The sequence below is a fragment of the Prionailurus bengalensis genome, chromosome B4, assembly GCF_016509475.1.
Source record: "Prionailurus bengalensis isolate Pbe53 chromosome B4, Fcat_Pben_1.1_paternal_pri, whole genome shotgun sequence".
In the NCBI taxonomy this organism is placed as follows: domain Eukaryota; kingdom Metazoa; phylum Chordata; class Mammalia; order Carnivora; family Felidae; genus Prionailurus; species Prionailurus bengalensis.
The window spans coordinates 37,977,240-38,002,269 of NC_057358.1; the positions used below are offsets into that span (position 1 = coordinate 37,977,240).

Here is a 25,030-nt window from a genome sequence, read left to right on the forward strand (position 1 = left end):
GTTGTTGCAAGTGGCAAGATTTCATTCTTTTTATGGTTGGATAATATTCCATATTACATCTTTATTCATTCATCCATTGATGGACACTTATGTTACTTCCGTGTCTCGGCTGTTGTAAATAATGCTGCAGTGAACATGGGGGTGCAGATATCTTTTCAAGTTAGGGTTTTCGTTTTCTTCAGATAAATGCTAGAAATAGACTTACTGGATCATATGGAAGCTCTATTTTTAATTTTTTTGAGGAACCTCCATACTGTCTTCCATAGTGGCTGTACCAATTTACATTCTCACTAACAGTGTACAGGTTCCCTTTTCTCCACATCCTCAACGACACTAGTTTTTTTTTTTATAATAGCCATTCTGACAGATGTGAGGTGATATTGTGGTTTTGATTTGCATTTCCCTGATGGTTAGTGATATTGAGCACCTTTTTATGTATCTGTTGGTCATCTGTCTGTCTTTGGAAAAGTGTCTATTCAGATCCTCTGCCTATTTTCAAATTGGATTGTTGGGGGGAGGTTGCTATTGATTTGTATGAGTTCTTTATATATTTTGGGTTTTAACGCCTTATCAGATATATGATTTGCAAATATTTTCTCCCATTTAGTAGGTAACCTGTTGATTTGGTTTATAGTTTCCTTTCTGTGCAGAAACTTTTTAGTTTGATGTACTCTCTCTAAAAGTTTCCTTTTAAAAAATATATATTTTTTTGCATTTTATTTATTTTAGAGAGAGAGACAGAGCACAAGTGGGGGAGGAGCAGAGAGAGAGGGAGACACAGAATCCGAAGCAGGCTCCAGGCTCTCAGCTGTCAGCACAGCACCCAGTGCGGGGCTCGAACTCACAAACCGTGAGATCATGACCTGAACCGAAGTCAAACGCTTAACCGACTGAGCCACCCAGGCGCCCCTAAAAGTTTCTTTTTGATGAAGTCTAATTTGTTGATTTTATTGATTTTTAGTATGTGTATTTAAGTGAAAGGCATAATAAAAATGTACAGTTTTTCTCCCAGAAGTAGGACTCAGATCTTTTATTAAGTATGAATAATGGACTAGATTTAAGAATTAAAAAATTACATTGCTTTATGTAGTTATTTGTCTTCAGGTAAACCTTTTTTCCTTCATTTTTCCTGTAATATCATCTAACAGTTCATTGTCACACATAGTACATTTATTTCTGATTGAGTTGAACCAGATTTTCATAAATTGCTTTATTGTAACTTCACACAGGCAGCTAATTACTAACAATTTACAATTATGAATTCCTCTAACTAAAATGAATAAATTGCCTTCGAAGTTGTCTCCTTTATCAATCCCCATTGGCATTTATTGAATTTATGTAATAAAGCAGGGTAAGCCTTTCCTTGTTTCTTAACTAATTCCTGAGACTAAAAACGATCATTTGTGATGTTATGAAGCAATATTGCAATCAGTAAAGGAAGTACTCACTCAAGTTACTATTAGAAGAGCCGTGAACTGTTCATAGCCTTCATTTTTGCAAGTCTCAGCCTGCTGTGCTCCTGGCAAGAATGGTGTTTACTCCCTCTGGCACCACAGAAGGAGCTGTTTAGCCACCTGCATCCCTGGCCAAATTGCAGCGAAGTGCTGATTACAGCATCCTCATTATCTGGCACCGTGTAGGAGGTGGCAAGAAGCACTCCCTGACTGTATCGCAGCAATGGATTTTGTGTTAGAAAAAATTATCCTTTTTTTTTTTTGTATGCGTAGAGAACTTGACAGGAATGCTAAAAGTGTAATCATAGAATCTAGCATGTCATTGATACATTATTAAATGCTTCAAACTATTTGGCAACATGGTCTGTTGGGTACAGCTCTAGACTAGCAATTCAGTGAATAACATTTTAAGGTGGGCTCTTGAGTGTCTCAGATATTTGATCCTGGGCAAATTTCTTTATTGTTCATACCATCTCCATTCCTTAGAAATACTGTGCATGTAAATTAGACCCTCGACTAAGGGGCATGTGGATTTTTTTTTTTAATTATTTTGAGGGAGGAGGAGGGGCAGAGACAGAGGGAGAGAGAATCCCAAGCAAGCTCCTCACTGTCAGCATGGAGGCCAATGCGGGGCTCAATGTGGGGCTCAAACTCACAAACCATGATGAGATCCTAACCTGAGCTGAAATCAAGAGTCAGACACTCAACTGGCTGAGCCACCACGTGCCCCGGGGCATGTGGATTTTTAAGTGTACACATTTAGGAAAATGTCTGGGGTTTTTTTTTTCCCCTCAAGTTTCTTATTTTGAAAAAATTTTAATATACTGAAATCAAGCAAGGAAAATAAACCGATAACCTATGACTTTCACCTAGAGTCATTACTTACTAACATTATCTCTTAATATCTCACTTTTAAAAATCTTTTGAATGAGACTTAAAAAACAGTTGTAAAAACGTAAGAGAATTCCCTGGCTGAGCTTCCCGTAATGTTAATATCTTACATAATCATAGTAAATTATCAAAGCCAGGACATTAATACTGATTCAGTACCATTAGCTAATCCACGGGTCTTCTTGGAGTTTTACCAGTTTTCCCACTAATGTCTCTTAATGATTTGGGATCCAAATCCAGGATCCTGTAGTCTACTTAGTCATCATATCTCTTTAGTGTTCTCCAACTTACTTAGTATCTCAGTCTTTCTTTGCCTTTCCTTTTTTTTTTTTAATGTTTATTTATTTTGAGAAAGAGATGGTAAGCAAGCGAGTGGGGGTGGGGCAGAGAAAGAGGGAGAGAGAATCTCAAGCAGGATCTGCACTGACAGTGGAGCCCCGACGTGGGACTTCATCCCATGAACTGCAAGATCATGACCTGAGCTGAAATCAAGAGTCAAACACTCAACTGACTGAGCCACCCAGGTGCCCCTTTGCCTTTCCTTTTTTAAAAATCAAAGTATAGTTGACATACAGTGTTACATTAGTTTCAGGTGTTCAACATAGTGATTCAGCAAGTCTATACTTTATGCCATGCTCACCATAAGTGTACCTACCATATGTTGGCATACAAGGCTATTCTAGTATCATTGACTACATGCCCTATGCTGTACCTTTTATCTTTGTGACTTATTCATCACATAATTGGAAGCTCGAACCTCCCATTCTCCTTCATCCCTTCTGATCTTGACAGTTTCGAAGAGTACTGGCCTTTTATTTTGTAGTGTGTTTCTCAGTTTGGGCTCCTCTGTTGTTTCCTCATGATTAAATTAAGGCTGTGCACTTCTGGCGAGAGTGCCACAAAAAAATGATGCTGTACCTTTCTCAGCACATCATATCAGGAGGAGCGTGATGTTGCTGTGTCTTCTTACTGGTGATGTTAATCTTAATCATTTAGTTAATGTGCTGTCTTCCAGGTTTCTCCATTATAAAGTTACTCTTTTTCCCTTTGCAATCAGTAATTATCCTGTGGACAGATACTTTGAGACTATGCAAATATCTAGTTCCCATCATACTTACACCTACTAATTTTAGTGTCCATTTATGGTTCTTGTCTGCAATGGTTATTACTGTGTTTGCCTTTGGTGACTTTCTATTTCCATCATTCCTTTTATCTTTTTTTATTAGAAAAATTTTTTAACATCTATTTATTATTGAGAGACAGAGAGAGACAGAGCATGAGCATGGGAGGGGCAGAGAGAGAAGGAGACACAGAATCCGAAGCAGGCTCCAGGCTCTGAGCTGTCAGCACAGAGCCTGACGCAGGGCTCGAACTCACAAACCAGGAGATCATGACCTGAGCTGAAGTCGGATGCTTAACCCACTGAGCCACCCAGGTGCCTCCCTTTTATCTTTTTTAATTGGATTTTTTTTCTGTAAGGAAGAGGTGTACCTTCTTCATTTATTTATTCATTCATTGATTGATTCATATCATTGTGGACTCATGGATACTCAGAGAAATGTGGCTCCCCCCATCCATACTACCCTGTTCCATTATTATTTCCACCTTATTCCCATGCCTACATGGCCACAATACTATTATCACATTAATATGCTAATACTCTTATTTAAAGCACAGTTCAGAGTCAAATATCCTTAGTGCACCCATAATAGTCTTTACTGTGTGTATGTTATGATTAATATTCAAAGATTATGTGTTATATTTTCTTGCCAGAAATCTCTTAAGTCTCTCCACTTTAATCTAGAAAAAAATTTTTTTTGGTCTCTCTTAATAAGGATGTTTTTCTCAAGAATTCTGAGAGTTGTCTTGCAGAATTTCCCTCCATTTGGTTTGTTTCCTCTTGAATAGATTTAGGACAAACATTGTTGGCAGGAATATTGCATACATGATACTGTTTTCTTCTCGATACATCACATCAGGAAATACCTTATGTCAGTCTGTCCCATCATTGCTGAATCTGTTCATTTGGTTAAGGTGATATCTGCTAGATTTTCTCATTGTAAGGTTACCTTTCCCTCTTTGTAACTAATATAATCTGTGGGGAGATACTTGAGATTGTGTTGAATATCTTATTTTACTCAATGGTTGTAGGATCCATCAATGTTTCTTGCAAGAGTCAATTATTAATATGGTGGTTATAAAATGGTGACATTCTACTTCCATTACTCATTCTATATTTATTAGTTGGTTATTCTGTAAAGATCTTTGTTGTGCCATTTATTTAGAATTAGTATAGACTCATGAATTTTTTAATAATAACAGCTTTATTGAATGAAATATAATTCATATACCATACAATACAGCCATTTAAATTATACACACTTCAGTGCTTATTGGTATATTCATAGAAATGTGCAATCATCACCACAGTGAATTTTAGGACGTTTTCATCCCATGCCCTTTAGCTATCATCCCTCAACTTTGATCCCCACAAGGCCCTAAGCGATCACTTACGTACTTTCTGCCTCTATGCATTTGCCTATTCTGGACATTTCATAAAAACAGCATTATATAATATGTGGTCTTTTGTTGATTGGCTTCTTTCATGTAGCACAATGCTTTCAAGCTCTTCTACTTATGGCGGAATAAATCCCATTGTATAGATAAATCAGATTTTGTTTACCTATTTATTAGTTGATGGACCCTTGAGATGTTTCTACTTTTGGGCCCTTGTGAATAATGCTGCTATAAAAAATTGTATGCAAACAGCCATGTAAATATACTTAACACTGCTGAACTGTCCACTTAAAAATGGTTAGGGTATTACATTTTATGATACATGTTTTTACCACAATAAAAAATTTATGGAATGTCCATATTTTAGAATACTAGCCATTTAATATTATATTTCAAAAACCTATATAACATAAAAGATGCTTATGATATAATCTTGAGTTAAAATGATATAAAAATCATAAATCTTATTTCAAATATATAAAAATTACTAGAAATATTTGTAAAGATATTTTCTTGTTAGCAGGGATTATTATCTCATGATGGTAGGATTATGAAGAGACTTTCTTTTTCTTTATAAATTTTTACAAAATCTATAAGATTTTACAACCAATGAAGAAAAAAACTAGAAAGAAAAAAATCATACAAAAAGAGTTTGTTACCAGCAATCTTCTTGTAACACATATATTATCTCAAAAATCCTTTCAATTAAAGAAATAATAGGGTGAATAGGTGAAGGGCATTAAGGGGCATTAAGCTTCCAGTTATAAAATAAGTCATGAGGATGAAAAGTATGGCACAGGGAGTATAGTCAATAATATTGTAATCATGTTTCAAGGTGACAGATATGGTAACTACACTTATTGTGGTGAGCATTGTGTGTGTGTGCGTGCGTGTGTGTGTGTGTATAATGCACATATATATAATGGAGAGTAGTTCAAGAGAATGGCGTTCTGTGGGTGTTATTCTATATTGCACTTCAATGTTGGATCTATGTTGTTTTTATAAGATGTATATTTAGGGTTTTCCCTGTTTGTATCCAGTAAATAGGAAATTTTCCATGAGAAAAATGGGAGGAAATATAGTACATAATTCCATTTCTTTTACACTGTAGGAATTCTTCTTGTTTTATGTTGATTTATGAACCAGGCTTGGTTAGGCCTGCCATTAAACAACTTTGTTTTAAAGGAAGGCAAGAGTATTGAAGGAAAAATGCAAATTTAGTAAGATTATGTTCCAGTTTAGACCAGAAATTCTAGTTCAGATTAATTTAAGTATATAACATATGTTATTTCTGGTAAATTACAATTTAAAACTAGAGCTCAAAGGAAGCATAGCTCTTGATGTATAGGAGGTATCTAAATGTTATAATTATATAGCATATTTTTAGTGCTTCTTTTGTTAAGGTCAAAACAAAACCTGTTCAGCTTGCTCAGGCTTGATGAAAGGAATTACGTGGTGTCGAGATTGGCATTGAAGATACACCTGGTTTCCTCACTCTTAGCGTCTTTAACAGAAGTGTTTGAGGACTTTAGATGTGTGTGAGAATTTAGCATGAGTGAGATTTTAGCTGTGTGTGTGTGTGTGTGTGTGTGTGTGTGTGTGTGTGTGTGTGTAGAGGTGGGGTTGGGGGTGGGATAGGATGATTTATTTTCTATGCCAGGGGGTTTTGCAATTCTAGTTTAGTGTTGAAGGCAAACTGAGTTAGAGGAGAAGCAGGATTCATAGCAGTAGCTGTTGAAAATACCAGCACGTAACAGTGCATTTTTTTTTTACCATGTTACCTGTTCCTGTGTATTCATACTTTTTTCCCTATATATCCTAATATTCTTAATTTTTTGTCTTAGTTGCTTTATAGAGTTTTTCAAATTTATACTAATATCCACTAAATACTAATAATATTCTAGTACTGTACTCATAAAGCTAGGATTTAAAAATATGTGAATGAATATTAAAAATATTAAGGAAAACAGGAACATGTCTAGGAGAACTGTTAGGGACCTACAAAGTCAAGGCCTGAATACATCATATCTGACATTTTTGTTTGTTTGCTTGTCCCTCCCTCTTTTGAACTGGGATAAAGGAGATGATTTATTTTAAATACCCAACAGGTTTTTAAGCATATAGTTTAGAAGGAAATTAATAGAGGGAAACTGTCAGAGAACCAGGATGTCATCTATATCTAAGGGGTTATGAAATATGCTTACAGGTTCAGGCTGTAAGCTTGGGTGGCTCAGTCGATTAAGTGTCCGGCTTCAGCTCAGGTCGTGATCTCACTGTTGGGCTGGAGCCCTGCGTCAGCGCAGAGCCTGCTTGAGATCCTCTGTCTCCTTCTGTCTCTGCCCCTTCCCTGCTCACGCATGTGCTCTCTCTCTCTCTCTCTCAAAAATAAACATTAAAAAAAATCTGCTTACAGGTTAGTAGGCAGGAGGAGTCTTGGAGATAGTACACAAATTCCAAGTTGTTATGCATTATTAAAATGCATGAAACCTTCTAAAATGTGTGAAGGTAGTGGTAAACCACTAAGGTGTGGGTAGATGCTTTGGTATTTTTACCTCAAATGCAGGAAAAGCCATGCTTCCCTTGGTAACCATGGAATTTATCTTCTCAAATAGATTCTGATAGTAGCTCCAGAAAAAATTATAATTAAATAATAATTACTATTATTATAAATAATAATAACTGAGAACCATTTCTGCCTTGTTTCATTCTGTTTCCAAGAATTCTGAGTCACAAAATAAAATCTTAAGTTAGAAAATTTTCAAAAATAGAAATGGCTTCAGAGAGAATTTTTTTTAAAGTTCAAAAGCATTTGGTTTATCAGTTAAAAACAGTCATTGGATTCCATTTTTGTTGTTGTTTTCTTCCATCAAACAAATCTGTCTCCTAGTGGTGTTAAGTCTTGTCTGTTCAACTGTACTTATAGTCTCCTTCCATGACTGGCATCATATTTTATTAATGGCAAACTTGCAAAGTGAGTTAAATGACTTGCCTAAATCTTTTTATGTTTATTTTTATTTTTGAGTAAGAAAGAGTGCAAGCTGGGAAGGGGTGGCGGGGGCGGGGGGGGGTGTGGACAGAGGATCCGAAGTGGGCTCTGCTCTAATAGCAGTGAGCCTGGAGGAGCCCAATGCAGGGCTCAATGTGGGGCTTGAACTTACGAACCATGAGATCATGACCTGTGCCAAAGTCGGACACTCAACCAGCTGAGCCACCCAGGTGCCCAACTTGCCTAGATCTTAAGGAAATCAGTAGGCTGTAGTCAGATGCTATACACAGTTGTTGGGGGTGGGGGAAAATTCCCCCTACTAATCTTGGTTCTTTGGGCTGGCCTAACAATTAAAATGACCCAAAATAGATTAATGGGAAGAAAAATTAATTTTGTACATATGGAGGTCTCATAGATATGGAACCTAAGAAATGACCAAAGCAGGCAGTTTATATACCTTTTAGAGAAAGAAACAATAAATTTGTGAAGAAATGACAAGACAAAGAACCTTAGTCTTGGCTACTAATTAGTGAAGAACTTAAGCAGAATTTGTGTACATTGACTTCTAGGCCTTGAATTCTCTATCTCTGGTGATAAATGTTTTTTTACCTCCTGGTACAGGAAGAGTACCTTTCACATGGGAAATTGACTTCCTGCTTCTGGGGGACAGAAAGGAGGGTCAGAATGTGCTTGCATTGGCTGTTTCTCAAGTAAACTTTAATTCAGAATTATCACTGTGCTACTTTGACGTATTTGGGGGCAGCCTGCCACAATCCCCATCTAGTCTAATTCTCTATTTTCTAGAACTAGCTCCAAAAAAGAAGAAAAATATATTGGATTTTTAGGTGGAATTTAAACTCTGGAAAGAGACCTGGATTAGAGTCTGTTTCTGCTGTTTAACCTTATGCATAGCCCTCTAAGTCTGTTTCTCCATGTTCAAAGTGTGAAGAATAATAGTGCCTAATTTGTAGGATTGTTTTGAGGAATAAATAAAATAATGCATGTCAGATACTTAGCACTGTGTCTGGGCTATAGTTAGTACCCAACATACGGTTTAAAAAAAATTCCTGCATGCATGTGAGTCTATGTTCTACATCTTTTTTTTTTTTTTCTTTTTACTCTTTGGGTACTTCAGTCTCCTGAGGTTTTCCATAGAATAAGCGTGGCAAGTCCTCCTGAAGCCAGTGTCAGGTAACATCTAGAAACTTTCCCTAAGGCAGAATCATTTGGCTGAAAATAGCCCAGGGGAGTAGATACATGGAGAATACGAAATTGACATGTTTTTAACAGAATTTTCTCTTTACATGCTTTTTTTTTTCCTTTTTAAATAGTGCCTTTGAAGATGAGACAATGAAGCTTCGACAGCTGAAACTAGATAATCAGGTGAGCAAATCAGGAGTCTCCCTCCTGTTTTGAAATAAGTGAACAGCTATACTGACCATGATGATGATGCACCTGCTGATGCAGAGTCTTGAACTCTGAAGTCTTGGCAGGGTCATGGAAAGAAGACAGGAAAGGGAAAGGTTCTGATGTTGTAACTAAGCAGTGCTGAACCAAGGCCCTGGGCTCTGGCAAGACCCAACTGCCTTCAGGAGCACAGTGATAAAACTGGCCTTGGATTTATAGTCACTGGAAATTCCTTGGCACCTTTCCTAAGAATTAGAAGAATGTTAACATTGTATTTCTGTATAGTAATTTGGTCCCGCTGCCTTAAATATGTCTCTACATTGTACTTTCATTGAACTACAAGAATGAACTACAATTTCACGGAATTTTATTCAATTTCATTGAACTACAATGTTTTTCTCATTCTCAAATACAGATCTGAGCATGCTGCTGTGCTTGCTTAAAACCCCGATTGCTTACAGCACAGTTTTCTTCACAGCACTGGTCCCAATGTTCAGTTACACATTCATTCTTTTCTTCAGTGATTTGATTTATGTTTGTTTTTGTTTCCTCCACTAGGCTAAGCTCCATGAGAATAGGAGTCAAGTCTGTTTATGATGACCAGAAGTTCCCAGCATAGGGCTGGGCACATAATAATCCTTCGTTAAATATTTGAAGGAAGGAAGGAATAAATGGACACTTGTGTGTCGTTATATGCTATGATCATCATTGTTAGTCAGCTTAGAACCTATGCCCAACATATTTTGCTTTCATTTGAGCATGTTTTCTAATTTAGGACATTCTATAGCTCTAGTCTTCCCATGTAGTGTCTAGACTCTAGGTGACTAAACATACCTCTAAAGTTTTGCCTATTTATGTTAATGTTGGAATTAATAATGGGACTTCTAGTGTAATAAGTTGCTTTAAAGGTGGACTCATTAAAAACTGGGGAAGAGGTCTCTTTGGGGCATGTGGGGATGTGCAGGCCTACTCTCCATAGGGCAAGGCCCCTGTGGGTTGGAACGCCACGCTGGCCCCAGGAACGGCACTGGTGCTTGTGCTCATGTGTGGCCACCCCTGAATGGCACCTTCTGAGTCTTTCATGGTGATGGCAGAAACTGTCATCACATTCCACTGACACTCAAGTCACCAAATGTTGGGGTCTAGTCTCCTCACGTGCACCTGGAAGGGAAATGTTGCCCAGTGGTCTTCAGAGACCCCCTGTATGCAAGCCTGTGCCACCATAGGAGACATTTGGCTTCTAAGTGGCCGTGGTGGCCTCCATCATCAGCTGTGCCATCATCCTGCTTAGGCCCTAGCCCTCTTCACATGCTGCATCGTGAAGTATGCAGAGAGGAGTAGCCACGGTTCTTGGACAGGGTGGCCCGGCTGTGGCTCCACCCATCTAGTTCTGTCACCTTCAAGGTCTAAATAGCAACAGAGGCCTGTCTGGAGCCACCTGGCTAGGCACAGGACAACCACAGCTTCTCCACCCCTGGCAAGAGCCCCAGAGGGCTGGCTGGCAGGGACAAGTACCACTGGGCCTAGCGCTCTGGGCCCCAGCTGTCCTGGGCTCTCCCTGCACCCAGGTGAACACACGACAGAGCTTGCCTGTCCCTGGGCCATTGTGGGAGTGCTTGTGCAGCCTGATATTCAGAGCCCACCCTCCACATGGGGAGGGCCAAGTGAACCCCAACAGCCTGGCACCTGTATCTTGGCATGTGTCGGTGAAATCCACTTTGGGGCTTAGGGATCCCCAGGGCACGTGGGCTTGGAAGGCTGGGGACCCCAACATGAGTGACCTGTCCTGGGGGAGCCTGGCTGTAGCACTTTTTATAAGTAGGCTTCCTTGAAACCACTGCTGAGGTTAATATACCAGCTGTATCCTCCCTCCAACCTGCTTCCTTTAAAGAGACACAGGGACATCTTAAGCAAGTCTAGTGTTGCACAGCCAAGCAGGAAAATGGCAAAAAAAACTTCTCAGCAATTACAGGTGGTTGTCTCAGCATTTTCCTTTGCGAGGCAGGCTGCCTCTAAACAGAGACCCATCTAGTGTTGTGCACACATCTGTAAAGTTGCCGGGTAAAGGGTGTGAAATAAACAATCCTTTCAAATACTGGGAAAACATAAACTAAAACTAGGAAGGAAACTAATCTAACTGGGATCATGGGGAAAATTCTGATTATATATATATATATTTCTACTTATACTTACCTCCCCACCACACACAAAAGAGATTGAAATACTTGAGATGGGCCCTTTATTTTCTATATTCCATTGCGTAGCAAACTCTATTTAGGGAGATGTGCCCATAAAATTGTAGATCTTTGTTTGATTTATTTTTATAAGGCTAACTGGTACATACTGTGCTAGCATCTAAAATCTATGGTCACCTATGAAATAACATAGTAGGTGTAAGTTTTTGAATTTTGAAGTTTTTGAATTTTGTATAGAGATATATTTTCTTTTATTTTAAAAATATGGATTCCGGTAATACAGAAAAGATATTTCATGAACAGTCTCTCCCTCTCTGTATGGCTTAGTTCTTTACCAGAGGCTGTCACTAACTTCTAATGTATCTTTCCAGAGGTGGTCAATGAATATCAAGACATAAAATTTTGTAGGAGTATTTTAAAAATCAAAAAATGTCCAGGCCTGATGTACAAATGGTGTTAAATAGTGTGCGAGAATACTGTAAGGGGCCTGAAATGCTGCCTTGGGCATAAGAAGGAGGTTGCTCAGCAGGGGGCAAGGGAATTTCCACAAATGCAAACTGAGTATTCAAATGGCCTGTAACAAAGGCAGCACTACAGAATGAATAAAACATAGGGCTGGGAATCAGAAGCCTTTGGTTCTAGTTTTTAGTCTGCCATTAATTAGCTATGTGATCTTAGAGAAGATTCTTTTTAATACTTTTTTAGTGTTTATTTTTGAGAGAGAGAAAGAGAGAGACAGAGCATGAGCAGGGGAGGGGCAGAAAGAGGGAGACACAGAATCTGAAGGAGGCTCCAGGCTCTGAGCCGTCAGCACAGAGCTTGACACGGGGCTCAAACTCACGAACTGTGAGATCATGACCTGAGCTGAAGTCGGACCCTTAACCGACTGAGCCACCCAGGTGCTCCTGATTTTAGGTAAGATTCTTAAACTCTGGGGCCCACTATTTTATCTGTAGAGTGGGGTCAGACTGGATAACAGAATGTTAGATAGGATCTTAGACTAAGTTAGAGCTGAGATGGAAGTACATTGAGGAAGGCTAGGTTGCTGCTCGGTCTGGGCCTCACAGGCTGGTAGGATCTTGATGGCTCACAGTCCAGGGCCTGCCAACCTACCTGAGGTGTACCATGTGCTCCCATCCATGACAGTGGCTTACTGTGGCAGTGATTATCAGTGGAGGTGGGAGAGCCTGCCTGAAGTATACAGTAGATTAACCTCTTAGGAGTCCTGCTTTGGGAATGTTCCCATGGTTGAGTCATTGGTCATGAATTTTGTAGGATGAGAGCTAGTTTGATAAGAGCAGCCAGACAGAGGTCATAAGTCTCATGAGGATTGGTTCATACTAACCAATTTCATAAGTGATGAACCTAAGCCAGGGGATTAATTTATTAATTTCTAATGAACTATATACCAGAATCAGCTGGTCATCACATTCCTATCTGCGGGAGGTTTGCAATTATTAAAGTGGCCTGGTAAGTTTGAAATCAGAGCAAGTGGAGTCTGTAAAATGATATCTACAGTAAACATCATTGTGTGAAGGTATAATTAATTCATCTCTACTAAAGGGATACACCTGCCAACAGAATGAGATATGTGAGTATCTGGCCAGGCCACTCGCTGCCTTGTATAGTACGAGAGATACAAGGTAACTCTTGCTCTAAGTTTTATCCTACCTTATTTCCACACTGACCATTTTCCTTCTCTTAACTCATTCTTTCATCATCCATGTTTCAGCAGTACTGAGCAGGTTTGCTTCTTTCATATCTGTCTTTTTTCCCTGATAGTATAATCTTAGTATTTAATGTTTGAAAATCCTAGATTCACAGATAATTTACACATGGCTGTTTTTGTCCTATATAGGTTTTTGAACAGCTTTATTGAGGTCTAATTCACACATGGTAAATATACACCCAGTTAAAGTGTACACATGAAGGTTGCCTGGGTGGCTCAGTTGATCATCTGGCTCTTGATCTTGGCTCAGGTCATGAGCTCACGGTTTGTGGGTTCAAGCCCCGTGTCGAGCTCTGTGCTGGTGGTATGGAGCTGCTTGGGTTCTCTTTCTCTCCTGCTCTCTCTGCCCTTCCCCCACTCACACACACCCTCTCTCTCTCAAAATAAATAAACTTTGAGAAAAAAGTGTACAAATGATTTTTAGACCTCATATAAAATGGAATCATATAATATGTAGTCATTTGTGTCTGGCCCCTTTACTTAGGAAAATGTTCATCCATGTTGTCACATGTATCACTGCTGCAGTCCTTTTTATTGTTGAATAGCATTCCTAGTTGTGGATACTCCACATTTCATTTATCTATTCATCAGATGATGGACATTTGCATTATTTTCACTCTTGGGCTATTAAAAATAATGCTGCTCTGAACCTGTGTCTAAGTTTCTGTACAGACATACTTTCATCTCTCTTGTCTGATATACCTCAGGTAATAGGAGTGAGAGAATTCCTGGGTCATATGGTAACTCTGTTTAACATGTTAAGGAACTGCCAGACTGTCTTTAAAAGTCACTGAACCATTTTACACATTCCCACCAGCAATGTCTGGGGCCTCCAGCATCTCCACATCCTTGTCAGCACTTACTATTTTCTGTCTTTGATTACAGCCATTTGAGTTGCATTTCCCTAATGACTAATGATGTTGAGCATTAAAATGTACTTTAGTGGCTTTTTGTATGTCCTCTTTGGAGACATGGAGAAATGGAGAAAACCCATTTTTAAATTGGGTTATTGTCTTTTTGTTGTGAAATTACAAGAGTTCTTTATATAGTCTGGATCCAAGTTCTTTATCAGAAGTATCACTTGTGAATACTTTCTGCAGTTTTTACTTTCTTAATGGTATTGGTTTCAGCATAAACTTTTCATTTATTTTTTCTCCTGTCTCTTTGCACTTTTGGTGTCATATCTAAGAAACCATTGCTTACCCAAGATTACCAAGATTTGCTCCTATGTTTTCTTCTAAGAGTCTTACACTTCCTATGATTTGCTTTGAGATAATTTTTATATATGGTGTAAGATGAGAGTCCAACTTTATTCTTTTAAATGTGGATATCCAGTTGTCCCAGTACCATTTATTGAAAAGGTATTCTTTCTCATTGAGTATATTTTGTTTTTATTTTTACTTGTTTCTCTAAGGTACTCACTTTTTTTTTTCAGGGTATGTGAACTCCTTAGCTGGCTACAGATTGTAAAGATTTTTAGATTCTTCCAGGGATGTTACTCAGCCACGGATGCACACTAGGTGGAGAACATTTATGCCATCTGGTGGACAAGGGATTGAAGTACAACATAGTCCCTTTTGGTCAGGTTGCTCATCTGTTTTTTCCTATCATTATAACAGAGGTGGTCATTCGCACACTGAATTGATATTTTTTTTTTTAAACTTTTTTTTTCCCCAATGTTTATTTATTTTTGGGACAGAGAGAGACAGAGCATGAACGGGGGAGGGGCAGAGAGAGAGGGAGACACAGAATCGGAAACAGGCTCCAGGCTCTGAGCCATCAGCCCAGAGCCCGACGCGGGGCTCGAACTCACAGACCGCGAGATCGTGACCTGGCTGAAGTCGGACACTTAACCGACTGCGCCACCCAGGCGCCCCTGAATTGTATTTTAAGAAGTGTGATTTAGGGATTCCTGGGTAGCTCAGTTGGTTGAGCACCTGACTCTTGATTTTGGCTCAGGTCATGATCCCAGGGTCGTGGGATTTAGTTCTGCATTGGGCTCTGTGCTGAGCATGCAGCCTTCTTAGGATTCTTTCACTCTCCCCCTTAGCCCTACTCTCTCTCTCTCTCTCTCTCTCTTTAAAATAAAAAAAAGAAAGAAGTGTGATTTAAAAATTTTAGTCTCGTCTTCTTTTGATCTCACTTTGTGTGCTAGGGAGATTAGTTATGTTTAGCCAAACTGTTAGATTGCAGGCAACCATTCTGATATTGCTGGTTGCCCCTTGTGGTCAGCCGGTCTGTTCCAGAAGTGTCATACTGTAACCAGCCCATCACTTCTAGGGAGTCTTTCTGGAAAATTGAGCATCAGTGAAGTCAGACTCTTACTAATTTGAGGCTTGCCTGAGCTTTATTATTTTATTGCATGAAGCCATTTGATGGAATCCCCCCTCCATCTAATCTCCTTTATTTCCTCATTTATTTTGGAATTACCATCCAATATTTTGCTCCTGGGGAGTGATAATAGGCATACCACTGCATTCTGGAAAAGATGGATTCTTTGAGTTATTCTTCAGTTTCCAAGGGAATTGGGAAATTTAAAGGTTTGGCTTATGTGACACTGAAGGTCCTGAAAGCAACGTATTTTAATTGCATATAGGGTATCAATCAGTCACCTGTGGCTCTCTTCCTGACTACCCATCCTTCTTTTAATATTGTAAAGAATCCTTTGTTTATGCAGCCTCATTTACAGCTTTTTAGGGAAGGTAAAACAAATGAAATATGAGTTGACATTGTTGCATTGAAGCTCAATTAACACCTATCTCCCTCCTCCAAACTGTGTGAGGATGATTAGAATGCTAAATCAGGAGACACTTTTCACCAAAATAGCAATTTGCCCGCCAATATTTTATGATTTTTTTCTCTTTTAAAAATTTGGACAAGTGCTCGCTTCGGCAGCACATATACTAAAAATTTGGACAATAGTAGGTTATATTCAGTGCTATAATGTAGTAGTGGTGGCTACTACAATCTACAGTTGGTGTATTTCCCTCAAGTTGCTGATCTAAATAAGTGTGACTTGTGTTGAAGTTGATAGAGAAAGGCTTCACCAGATACACTGATAGGATCACTGTGGCCAGGAGTCTGGTCTGCCCTTTACAGGTCTAAAAACTGGGTTTTGTCAGTGAACCTAATATAACCAGGTCCTTTGGCACACACTCACACTGGTCAAACTTGTGACAGTCAGGTATGAAACCAGACACCAATTTATTAATATACAATGGGAACTCCAGCTCTTCCAGTGTATATTCATCTCTGCTGCTCATGCTTCCCTGCTCTGGGAACATGATACCTAAGAAATTAATTGAAAATTAGAATGCTGGTTGGTAAGAAGGGAATTTGAGGAAATGAAATTAGTAGTCCCAAGGGACATTTCATCAAGGCCATGAAGAAGCCCTTATATGGTTTCCTGTCCACAAACAGACTAAGGTCTCCCAGGAAATTGGATACTCTTGTCTACCAGATTCAACATTTCTCTCTCTTGGGACAGGTTGGATAACCTCTTTCAAATTCTTGGTCTTTGGCTGCTCTTTTCTGGACCACCAGCAGAATACCCCTTTCCTGTAGAGCATTTTTTCTTTACATATGTTAACAGAATGGATTGGCTGTGGCTTGCATCTTTGCTTCATCAATTGTTGCCAGTTATGAGACTATATGAGACTAGATAACTGTGGCCACATAGATGCAGCAGTTTCTCATGTCTGTTATGTTTCATGTCCCATTTCTTCAGCCGGCTTACTTCCGATCCACTACGTAAGACTTCTCAGTTGCTAGAAGCAGCTCATTAGGGCCTCTTATGTATTTAGTGTTCCTTTTACATTAAGGTCCATCTATTCATATCAATTCATGAGTCTCAAAATAAACTGAGAAACTTCAGTTATTCCTTCCCAGCCTGCTCTAACCTTTATTCATTCTTGATGGAATAGTCCATTTTGGCACATTATCTTCGCTCCCTAGTCTTTTTTCTTATTCATGGGGTTGGGTAAAGAGTAGTTCTGTTTCTTCTGTGTCCTCTGAATTTATCTACAAGCTTTCATCAGCCCAGTTGAGGGAAAACATACATCCTTTTCTACTGATTGTCTCACCCCGTGGAGTAACTCTTCTTCTCGTGGCACTTTTTAAAAGCAGTATCAGTGAAAAAAAGTAAATAGACAGCTTTCTGTCTAAGAAACAATAAAGTAGGTTATAATATCTTTGCTTTAAAATCATGGTTTAGTTTTTTTAGCTTGGGGCTTAGCACTTTCCTATTCTGAGATATCCCGGATCCATAATTATTTCCAGGTATTATAATCTCTTATTTGTCAAAGCTTAAAAATAATATATGTGCTAGTATCTTCCTTTTCATCATGTTGGGGTTTTTTCTCAGAGTTTCTCGTACTTTTTTCCTGACTTTCCTTGCTACCATATTCTCTATCACTTTTATCCATAAAATTGATTGCTTTCTATTTAGAATGTCCCGACTGAAAGTTTTCTTCCCCCTCTTTATCCTTGGTTCTGATTTGTTTTATTTCTAATTATGTAAAAATGAGCAAGAAAGGAAAAGCCACTGCTCCGTAGTTGATTAAAATATGGAAATAATTTGAAGTTTAGAGGATACGAAGTTTTATGTTTTTTCAATTATAAAAGTTAGAAAATTTAGAAAATACAAAAACTAGAAAAAGGAAAAAAAATCCATAATCTACCACCCAAAGAAATCACCATTACTATGTTTCTTTATCTTTTCTCCTATGCACATTTATGTATTTTAAACTTGTGATCGTGCTTTGATAATAATATGATAATTACTATAAATATTTTATATTTATTTATTTTTGAGAAACAGAATGAGACAAAGCATGAGCAGGGGAGGGGCAGAGAGAGATGGAGACACAGAATCCGAAGTAGGCTCCGGGCTCTGAGCAAGTGGTCAGCACAGAGCCTGATGCGGGGCTCGAACCCACAAACTGTGAGATCATGACCTGAGCCGAAGTCGGATGCTCAACCAACTGTCACCCAGGTGCCCCATAATTACTATAAATATTTTAAATAGACTTGGATCACCGCCTCAGCTTGGCTAGAAATGCATTTGTATCATTTTAAATAGATCTTTAAAGGTGTTTGGTAAATATATATATAGTAAACAAAATGAGTGACTCATTGTCCTTCTCTGTGCCTCAGTGTTGCCATGTCTCAAGCAGGAGAAATTAATTCACAAGAGGTTTGTGAGGATTAGTGAAAAACTGTAAATGTTCGAAGCAGCTAGGTCCTGTCATAACTCTTCTGGCTATAATCTCACAATTTTTTCCTAGAGAGCACTGCTGGAGAAGAAGCAGAGAAAAAAGCGCCTTGAGCCACTCATGGTACAGCCAAATCCAGAAGCAAGGCTACGTCGATCAAAGCCAAGAGGTAGCGAGGAGCAAACTCCTTTGGTGGAACCTCATACCCCACAGAATGATGTCATCCTACATGGTGTGTGTTTAGGCAGCACCTCTTCCCACTACGGTATAGTTTTCACAAACCTAGGAGAAGGCAGGAGGATTTTCAGATGGACCAGAGGGACAATTATTAGCATCGTTACTAGGTACCTTCATAAATCTTTTAATTACATTCTGGATCTTTGAGTTAAAATAAAAGCCATAGATTAATCAGTGGAAGATACGTTGAAGTTCGTGTCCACCCTAGAACTGTTGCTTTCATTGCCAAATGAATTAGTCCAGAATGGCCTATTTGAGGAAGGGATTGTCTTGATTTTTGCATCATGACAGAGTTAACCATGAAGCCAGGAGTAGTAGAGACCATCCATTCTTCCAATAGATAGGACTCAACAGACCATGTGAGATGGTGAGCTATTGACTTGGACAGGATCTGAACTTTGGAGGACCTACTTTGTTTTCATGGTCTCATTCTTTAGTTTCTAAAGCATACAACCAAGTACATTTTATTTAGTGACAGTCACAATGTTAATAACTTAAACACCAGTCCTGAGTTACTTTATTAACAAATATCTGTGTGAATGTTAAGGAAGGAGAAGCGAAATGGTTTGGTGGTTCTTAATTCGATCACATACACCAAAACCACCAGCTGAATAACGGATAATATTTTCCTCTTTTTTCCTTTCTTTTGGACCATAGGCATTGATGGTCCAGCTGCCTTTTTGAAGCCAGATGCTCAAGATTTGGAAACCAAACTTCATGTTCTTTCAGTAGGCTCTTCTGCTACAGAAGAGGATACCGAAGGAAGTGTTGATGGGGAAAGCACTATGGATACTGCGCCTAAGCCAGATCTCCAGGAGATTCTCCAAAAACATGGTGAGGATTGGTAATGATTGTAAGGTAGTCAATCACCTTAGCCACGTATAACTTTTCCTTTCCTTTTTTTCATTGTTGGTTAACAATCTACATGATTCAAAACTGCTTGGGGGGCGAATGGGTGGCTCAGTTGGTTAAGTGTCTGACTCTTGATTTCAGCTCAGGTCATGATCCCAGGGCCATGGGATCAAGCCCCACGTTGGGCTCTGTGCTGATGGTCATCAGCCTGCTTGGGATCCTTTCTGCCCCTCCCCTGCTTATGCTCGCTCACTCTCTCTCTCAAAATAAATAAATAAACATTTTTTTAAAAAACAAAAACCCAAATTGCTTGGATTGTGGCTTCTGGCTTTACAGAGGTAATATCTGAGAACTGACCATTGTCAACCATAGTATTTATCCTGTTGCTTGAGAAAAATAAAATAATTAAATATATATTAGAAGCATTAGCTACTATATGTGACTATTTCTTTTTGATATTTTATTTTTAAGATTTTATTTACTTTTAGAGTAGCAACAAAAATTTATTTAAAAAAATTTTTTTTCATGTATAATTTATTGTCAAATTGGTTTCCATGCAACACCCAGTGTTGGTTTCCATACAACACCCAACAGGTGCCCTCCTCAATGCCCATCACCCACTTTCCCCTCTCCCCCACCCCTCATTAACCCTCAGTTTGTTCTCAGTATTTAAGAGTCTCTTATGGATTGCCTCCTTCCCTCTCTGTAACTATTTTTTCTCCCCTCCCTTCCCCTCCCCCCTCCCCCATGGTCTTCTGTTAAATTTCTCAGGATCCACATAAGAGTGAAAACTTATGTTAAATCTTTCTCTGCCTGACTTATTTCACTTAGCATAATACTCTCCAGTTCCATCCACATTGCTACAAATGGCCAGATTTCATTCTTTCTCATTGCCAAGTGGTATTCCATTATATATATAAACCACATCTTCTTTATCCATTCATCAGTTGATGGACATTTAGGCTCTTTCCATAATTTGGCTATTGTTGAAAGTGCTGCTATAAACATTGGGGTACAAGTGCCCCTATGCATCAGCACTCTTGTATCCCTTGGGTAAATTCCTAGCAGTGCTATTGCGGGGTCATAGGGTAGATCTATTTTTAATTTTTTGAGGAACCTCCACATTGTTTTCCAGAATGGCTGCACCAGTTTCTATTCCCACCAACAGTACAAGAGGGTTCCCATTTCTCCACATCCTCTTCAGTCTCCTGATTTGTTCATTTCAACCACTCTGACGGGTGTGAGGTGGTATCTCATTATGGTTTTGATTTGTATTTCCCTGATGAGTAGTGACGTTGAGCATCTTTTCATGAGCCCGTTGGCCATCTGGATGTCTTCTTTAGAAAAGTGTCTATTCATGTCTTCTGCCCATTTCTTCACTGGATTGTTTTTTGGGTGTGGAGTTTGGTGAGTTCTTTATAGATTTTGGATAATAACCCTTTATCTGTTATGTCATTTGCAAGTATCTTTTCCCATTCCATCAGTTGCCTTTTATTTTTGTTGATTGTTTCCTTTGTAGTGCAGAAGCTTTTTGTCTTGATGAGATCCCAATAGTTCATTTTTGCTTTTAATTCCCTTGCCTTTGGAGATGTGTCGAGTAAGAAATTGATGTGGCTGAGGTCACAGAGGTTTTTTCCTGCTTTCTCCTCTAGGGTTTTGATGGTTTCCTGTCTCACATTCAGGTCCTTCATCCATTTTGAGTTTATTTTTGTGTATGGTGTAAGAAAGTGGTCTAGTTTCACTCTTCTGCATGTTGCTGTCAAGTTCTCCCAGCACCATTTGTTAAAGAGGCTGTCTTTTTTCCATTGGATATTATTTCCTGCTTTGTCAAACATTAGTTGGCCATACATTTGTAGGTCCAATTCTGGAGTCTCTATTCTATTCCATTGGTCTATGTGTCTGTCTTTGTGTCAAAACCATACTGTCTTGATGATTACAGCTTTGTAGTAGAGGCTAAAGGCTGGGATTGTGATGCCTCCTGTTTTCATTTTCTTTTCAAATATTACTTTGGCTATTCGGGTCTTTTGTGGTTCCATACAAATTTTAGGATTGCTTGTTCTAGCTTCGAGAAGAATGCCAGTGCAATTTTGATTGGGATTGCATTGAATGTGTAGATTGCTTTGGGTAGTATTGACATTTTAACAATATTTATTCTTCCAATCCATGAGTATGGAATATTTTTCCATTTCTTTGTATCTTTTTCAATTTCCTTCATAAGCTTTCTATAGTTTTCAGCATACAGATCTTTTACATCTTTGGTTAGGTTTATTCCTAGATATTTTATGATTTCTGGTGCAGTTGTGAATGGGATCAGTTTCTTTATTTGCCTTTCTGTTGCTTCATTATCAGTGTATAAAAATGCAACTGATTTCTGTACATTAATTTTGTATCCTGCGACTTTGCTGAATTCATGTATCAGTTCTAGCAGACTTTTGGTGGAGTCTATCGGGTTTTCCATGCATAGTATCATGTCATCTGCAAAAAGTGAAAGCTTGACTTCATCTTTGCCAATTTTGATGCCTTTGATTTCATTTTGTTGTCTGATTGCTGATGCTAGAACTTCCAACGCTATGTTAAACAACAGTGGTGAGAGTGGACATCCCTGTCGTGTTCCTGATCTCAGGGGGAAAGCTCTCAGTTTTTCCCCATTGAGGATGATATTAGCTGTGGGCTTTTCATAAATGGCTTTTATGATGTTTAAGTATGTTCCTTCTATCCCGACTTTCTTGAGGGTCTTTATTAAGAAAGGATGCTGGGGGCGCCTGGGTGGCGCAGTCGGTTAAGCCTCCGACTTCAGCCAGGTCACGATCTCGCAGTCCGTGAGTTTGAGCCCCGCGTCGGGCTCTGGGCTGATGGCTCAGAGCCTGGAGCCTGTTTCCGATTCTGTGTCTCCCTCTCTCTCTGCCCCTCCCCCGTTCATGCTCTGTCTCTCTCTGTCCCAAAAATAAATAAACGTTGAAAAAAAAAAATTTAAAAAAAAAAGAAAGGATGCTGTATTTTGTTAAATGTTTTTTCTGTATCAATTGACAGGATCATATGGTTCTTTTGTTTTATTCATGTGATGTATCACATTGATTGATTTGCGAATGTTGAACCAGTCCTGCAGCCCAGGAATGAATCCCATTTGATCATGGTGAATAATTCTTACATGTGTTGAATTCGATTTGCTAGTATCTTGTTGAGAATTTTTGCATTCATATTCATCAGGGAGATTGGCCTGTAGCTCTCTTTTTTTGCTGGGTCTCTGGTTTGGGAATCAAAGTAATGCTGGCTTCATAGAATGAGTCTGGAAGTTTTCATTCCCTTTCTATTTTTTGGAACAGCTTGAGAAGGATAGGTATTATCTTTGCTTTAAATGTCTGGTAGAATTCCCCAGGGAAGCCATCTGGTCCTGGACTCTTATTTGTTGGGAGATTTTTGATAACTGATTCGATTTCTTCACTAGTTATGGGTCTGTTCAAATTTTCTATTTATTCCTGTTTGAGTTTTGGAAGTGTGGAATTTTTTTTCGTTTATTTATTTTTGAGAGACAGAGTGTGAGCGGGGGAGGGGCAGAGAGAGAAGGAGACACAGAATCTGAAGCAGGCTTCAGGCTCTGAGCTGTCAGCACAGAGCCCTACACAGGGCTTGAACCCACAAACCGTAGGATCATGACCTGAGCTGAAGTCGGACACTTAACCAACTGAGCCACCCAGGTGCCCCTTTTAAATTTTTTTTTAATATTTATTTTTGAAAGAGAAAGACAGAATATGAGTGGGAGAGGGGCAGACACACACACACACACACACACACACACAGAATCCGAAGCAGGATCAAGGCTCTGAGCTGTCAACACAGAGCCGGATGCAGGACTTGAGCCCACGAACTGCAAGATCATGACCTGAGCTGAAGCTGGACACTTAGCCAGCTGAGCCACCCAGGCTCCCTTTAAGATATTCTTTTTAAGTAATCTCTACACCCAGTGTTGGGCTCGAACTCACAACCCCGAGATCAAGAATTGCATGCTCTACTGACTGAGCCAGCCAGGCAACATGACATTTTATTTGTAGTTCCCACTCCCTTCTTTTGACAAAGTTGCCACTCAGCACCCCTACTTGGCCTCCATTTCAGTTTATATTGATCTAGTGATAAGGGGAAAAACAAGTAACAGCTGAGCAGAAATACAAATTGTATCAAAATATCCTTAAGCTAATACTTTACTAGAGCTAATACTTTTACTAGAGGCTACTTTCTGCTAGTTGGAGTTATCATTTCCATGGATATTCCCATACATTTTGGAGATCTCTTGTAGTTTATTTTCCTTCTTAGAAAAATAATTTTATAGTGGAAGGAATTAAGTGTCCTTTTTTCTGCTAAGAAGACTGAAATCGGTATGAATACATGTTTATCAGGTCCCTACTTTGTAATAAATGGACATCGTAGGTCCTGGGATGTGTGAAGCAGGAGATCCTACCACACAGTAGTAGAACAGATGTACACGCAAACAAATTCACATACTCATCTAAGAAACATGTATTGAGTATATACTATATATTAGGCATTGTTCTAGACACTTGGGCTACAATAGTAAACAAGGTTCCTGTCCTCCTGAAGTTTGTGTTCTAATTGAGGCATCATGTACATAAATAGCCAACGGAGCATTGAGAGGGGTACCTAACCCAGAGCTGAAGGTTTGGAAAGCTTCCCAGAGAAGATGATGTCCAAGCTAGAGCATGATGCAGGAAGAGGTACTGGCCAGTTCAGAATGGCTAGAGCAGAGTATGAGGGGATAAGATGTGGGCAGAGGGATTAGAGAGGTGAGCCTGGAGGAGGGGTAAGTGGGCTCTGATCATATAGACCAGACTTATGTTCATATAAGCTGAGTTCTTTCTATAAAAATGGAATTTGCAAACATAGTACTAACGGAAGACATCCATAGGATGGTGAGATCTGAAGAGTTTTACGCCTTTTTGCTACAAAAGAGAAAAAGGGTTAACATTTTAGAAAACAAAAGAAAAAATCCCCTTCACAAACTGAAGAATTTTTTAAATAATAGCCTTATTGAGATATACTTAACGTGCCATACTATTGACCCATTTAAAGTGAACAGTGGGTATGGAGGGGGAAGATGGCAGTGGATTTGGAGTACCCTAGGCTCACTTCGCCCTTTGAACACAACTAGATAACTATGAAATCATCCTGAATACTCCAGAAATGGACCTGAAGACTGGCAGAACATACTTCACAACCTAAGGTAGAGAAGAGGCCATATTGAAGAAGTTAGGAAGTATGGAGATAAAGTTTGGGAAGGAAATGAATCATGGCTGCTACAGTGGGGAGGGAGCTGCAGTTGCAGAGAAGGGTGAGAGACAGACTAACACAGAGGGAAGCGCATGGAGAAAATAAATCCCCATAGTGATTGATTTAGAAAGTGAGAGGGGCTGAATTGCGTGTTTTTGCAACCAGTGGGGCTTAAAGCCTAGAGTTCTAAATGTCAGCGGGCTTGGCTCAGGGAGAGCCCAGAGGGCACTGCACTGCTCTTGGAGAGAAGGCAGGCAAACAACCTGTGG

At 39.2% G+C, this 25,030-nt stretch overlaps 1 protein-coding gene across 4 annotated transcripts in view; it reads left to right on the plus strand.

Moving 5' to 3' along the window:
• TULP3 (TUB like protein 3) overlaps nucleotides 1-25,030 on the plus strand; it is a 66,132-nt gene that overhangs the window by 25,347 nt on the left and 15,755 nt on the right. For 3 of the 4 annotated variants that reach the window (XM_043562007.1, XM_043562004.1, XM_043562005.1), the window contains 3 exons: nucleotides 9,180-9,231; nucleotides 18,465-18,624; nucleotides 19,287-19,463. In XM_043562007.1, the coding sequence (XP_043417942.1) occupies nucleotides 9,180-9,231; nucleotides 18,465-18,624; nucleotides 19,287-19,463 (389 nt within the window). The remainder of the gene's footprint in view (nucleotides 1-9,179; nucleotides 9,232-18,464; nucleotides 18,625-19,286; nucleotides 19,464-25,030) is intronic. The other variant, XM_043562006.1, reaches the window with a different exon arrangement.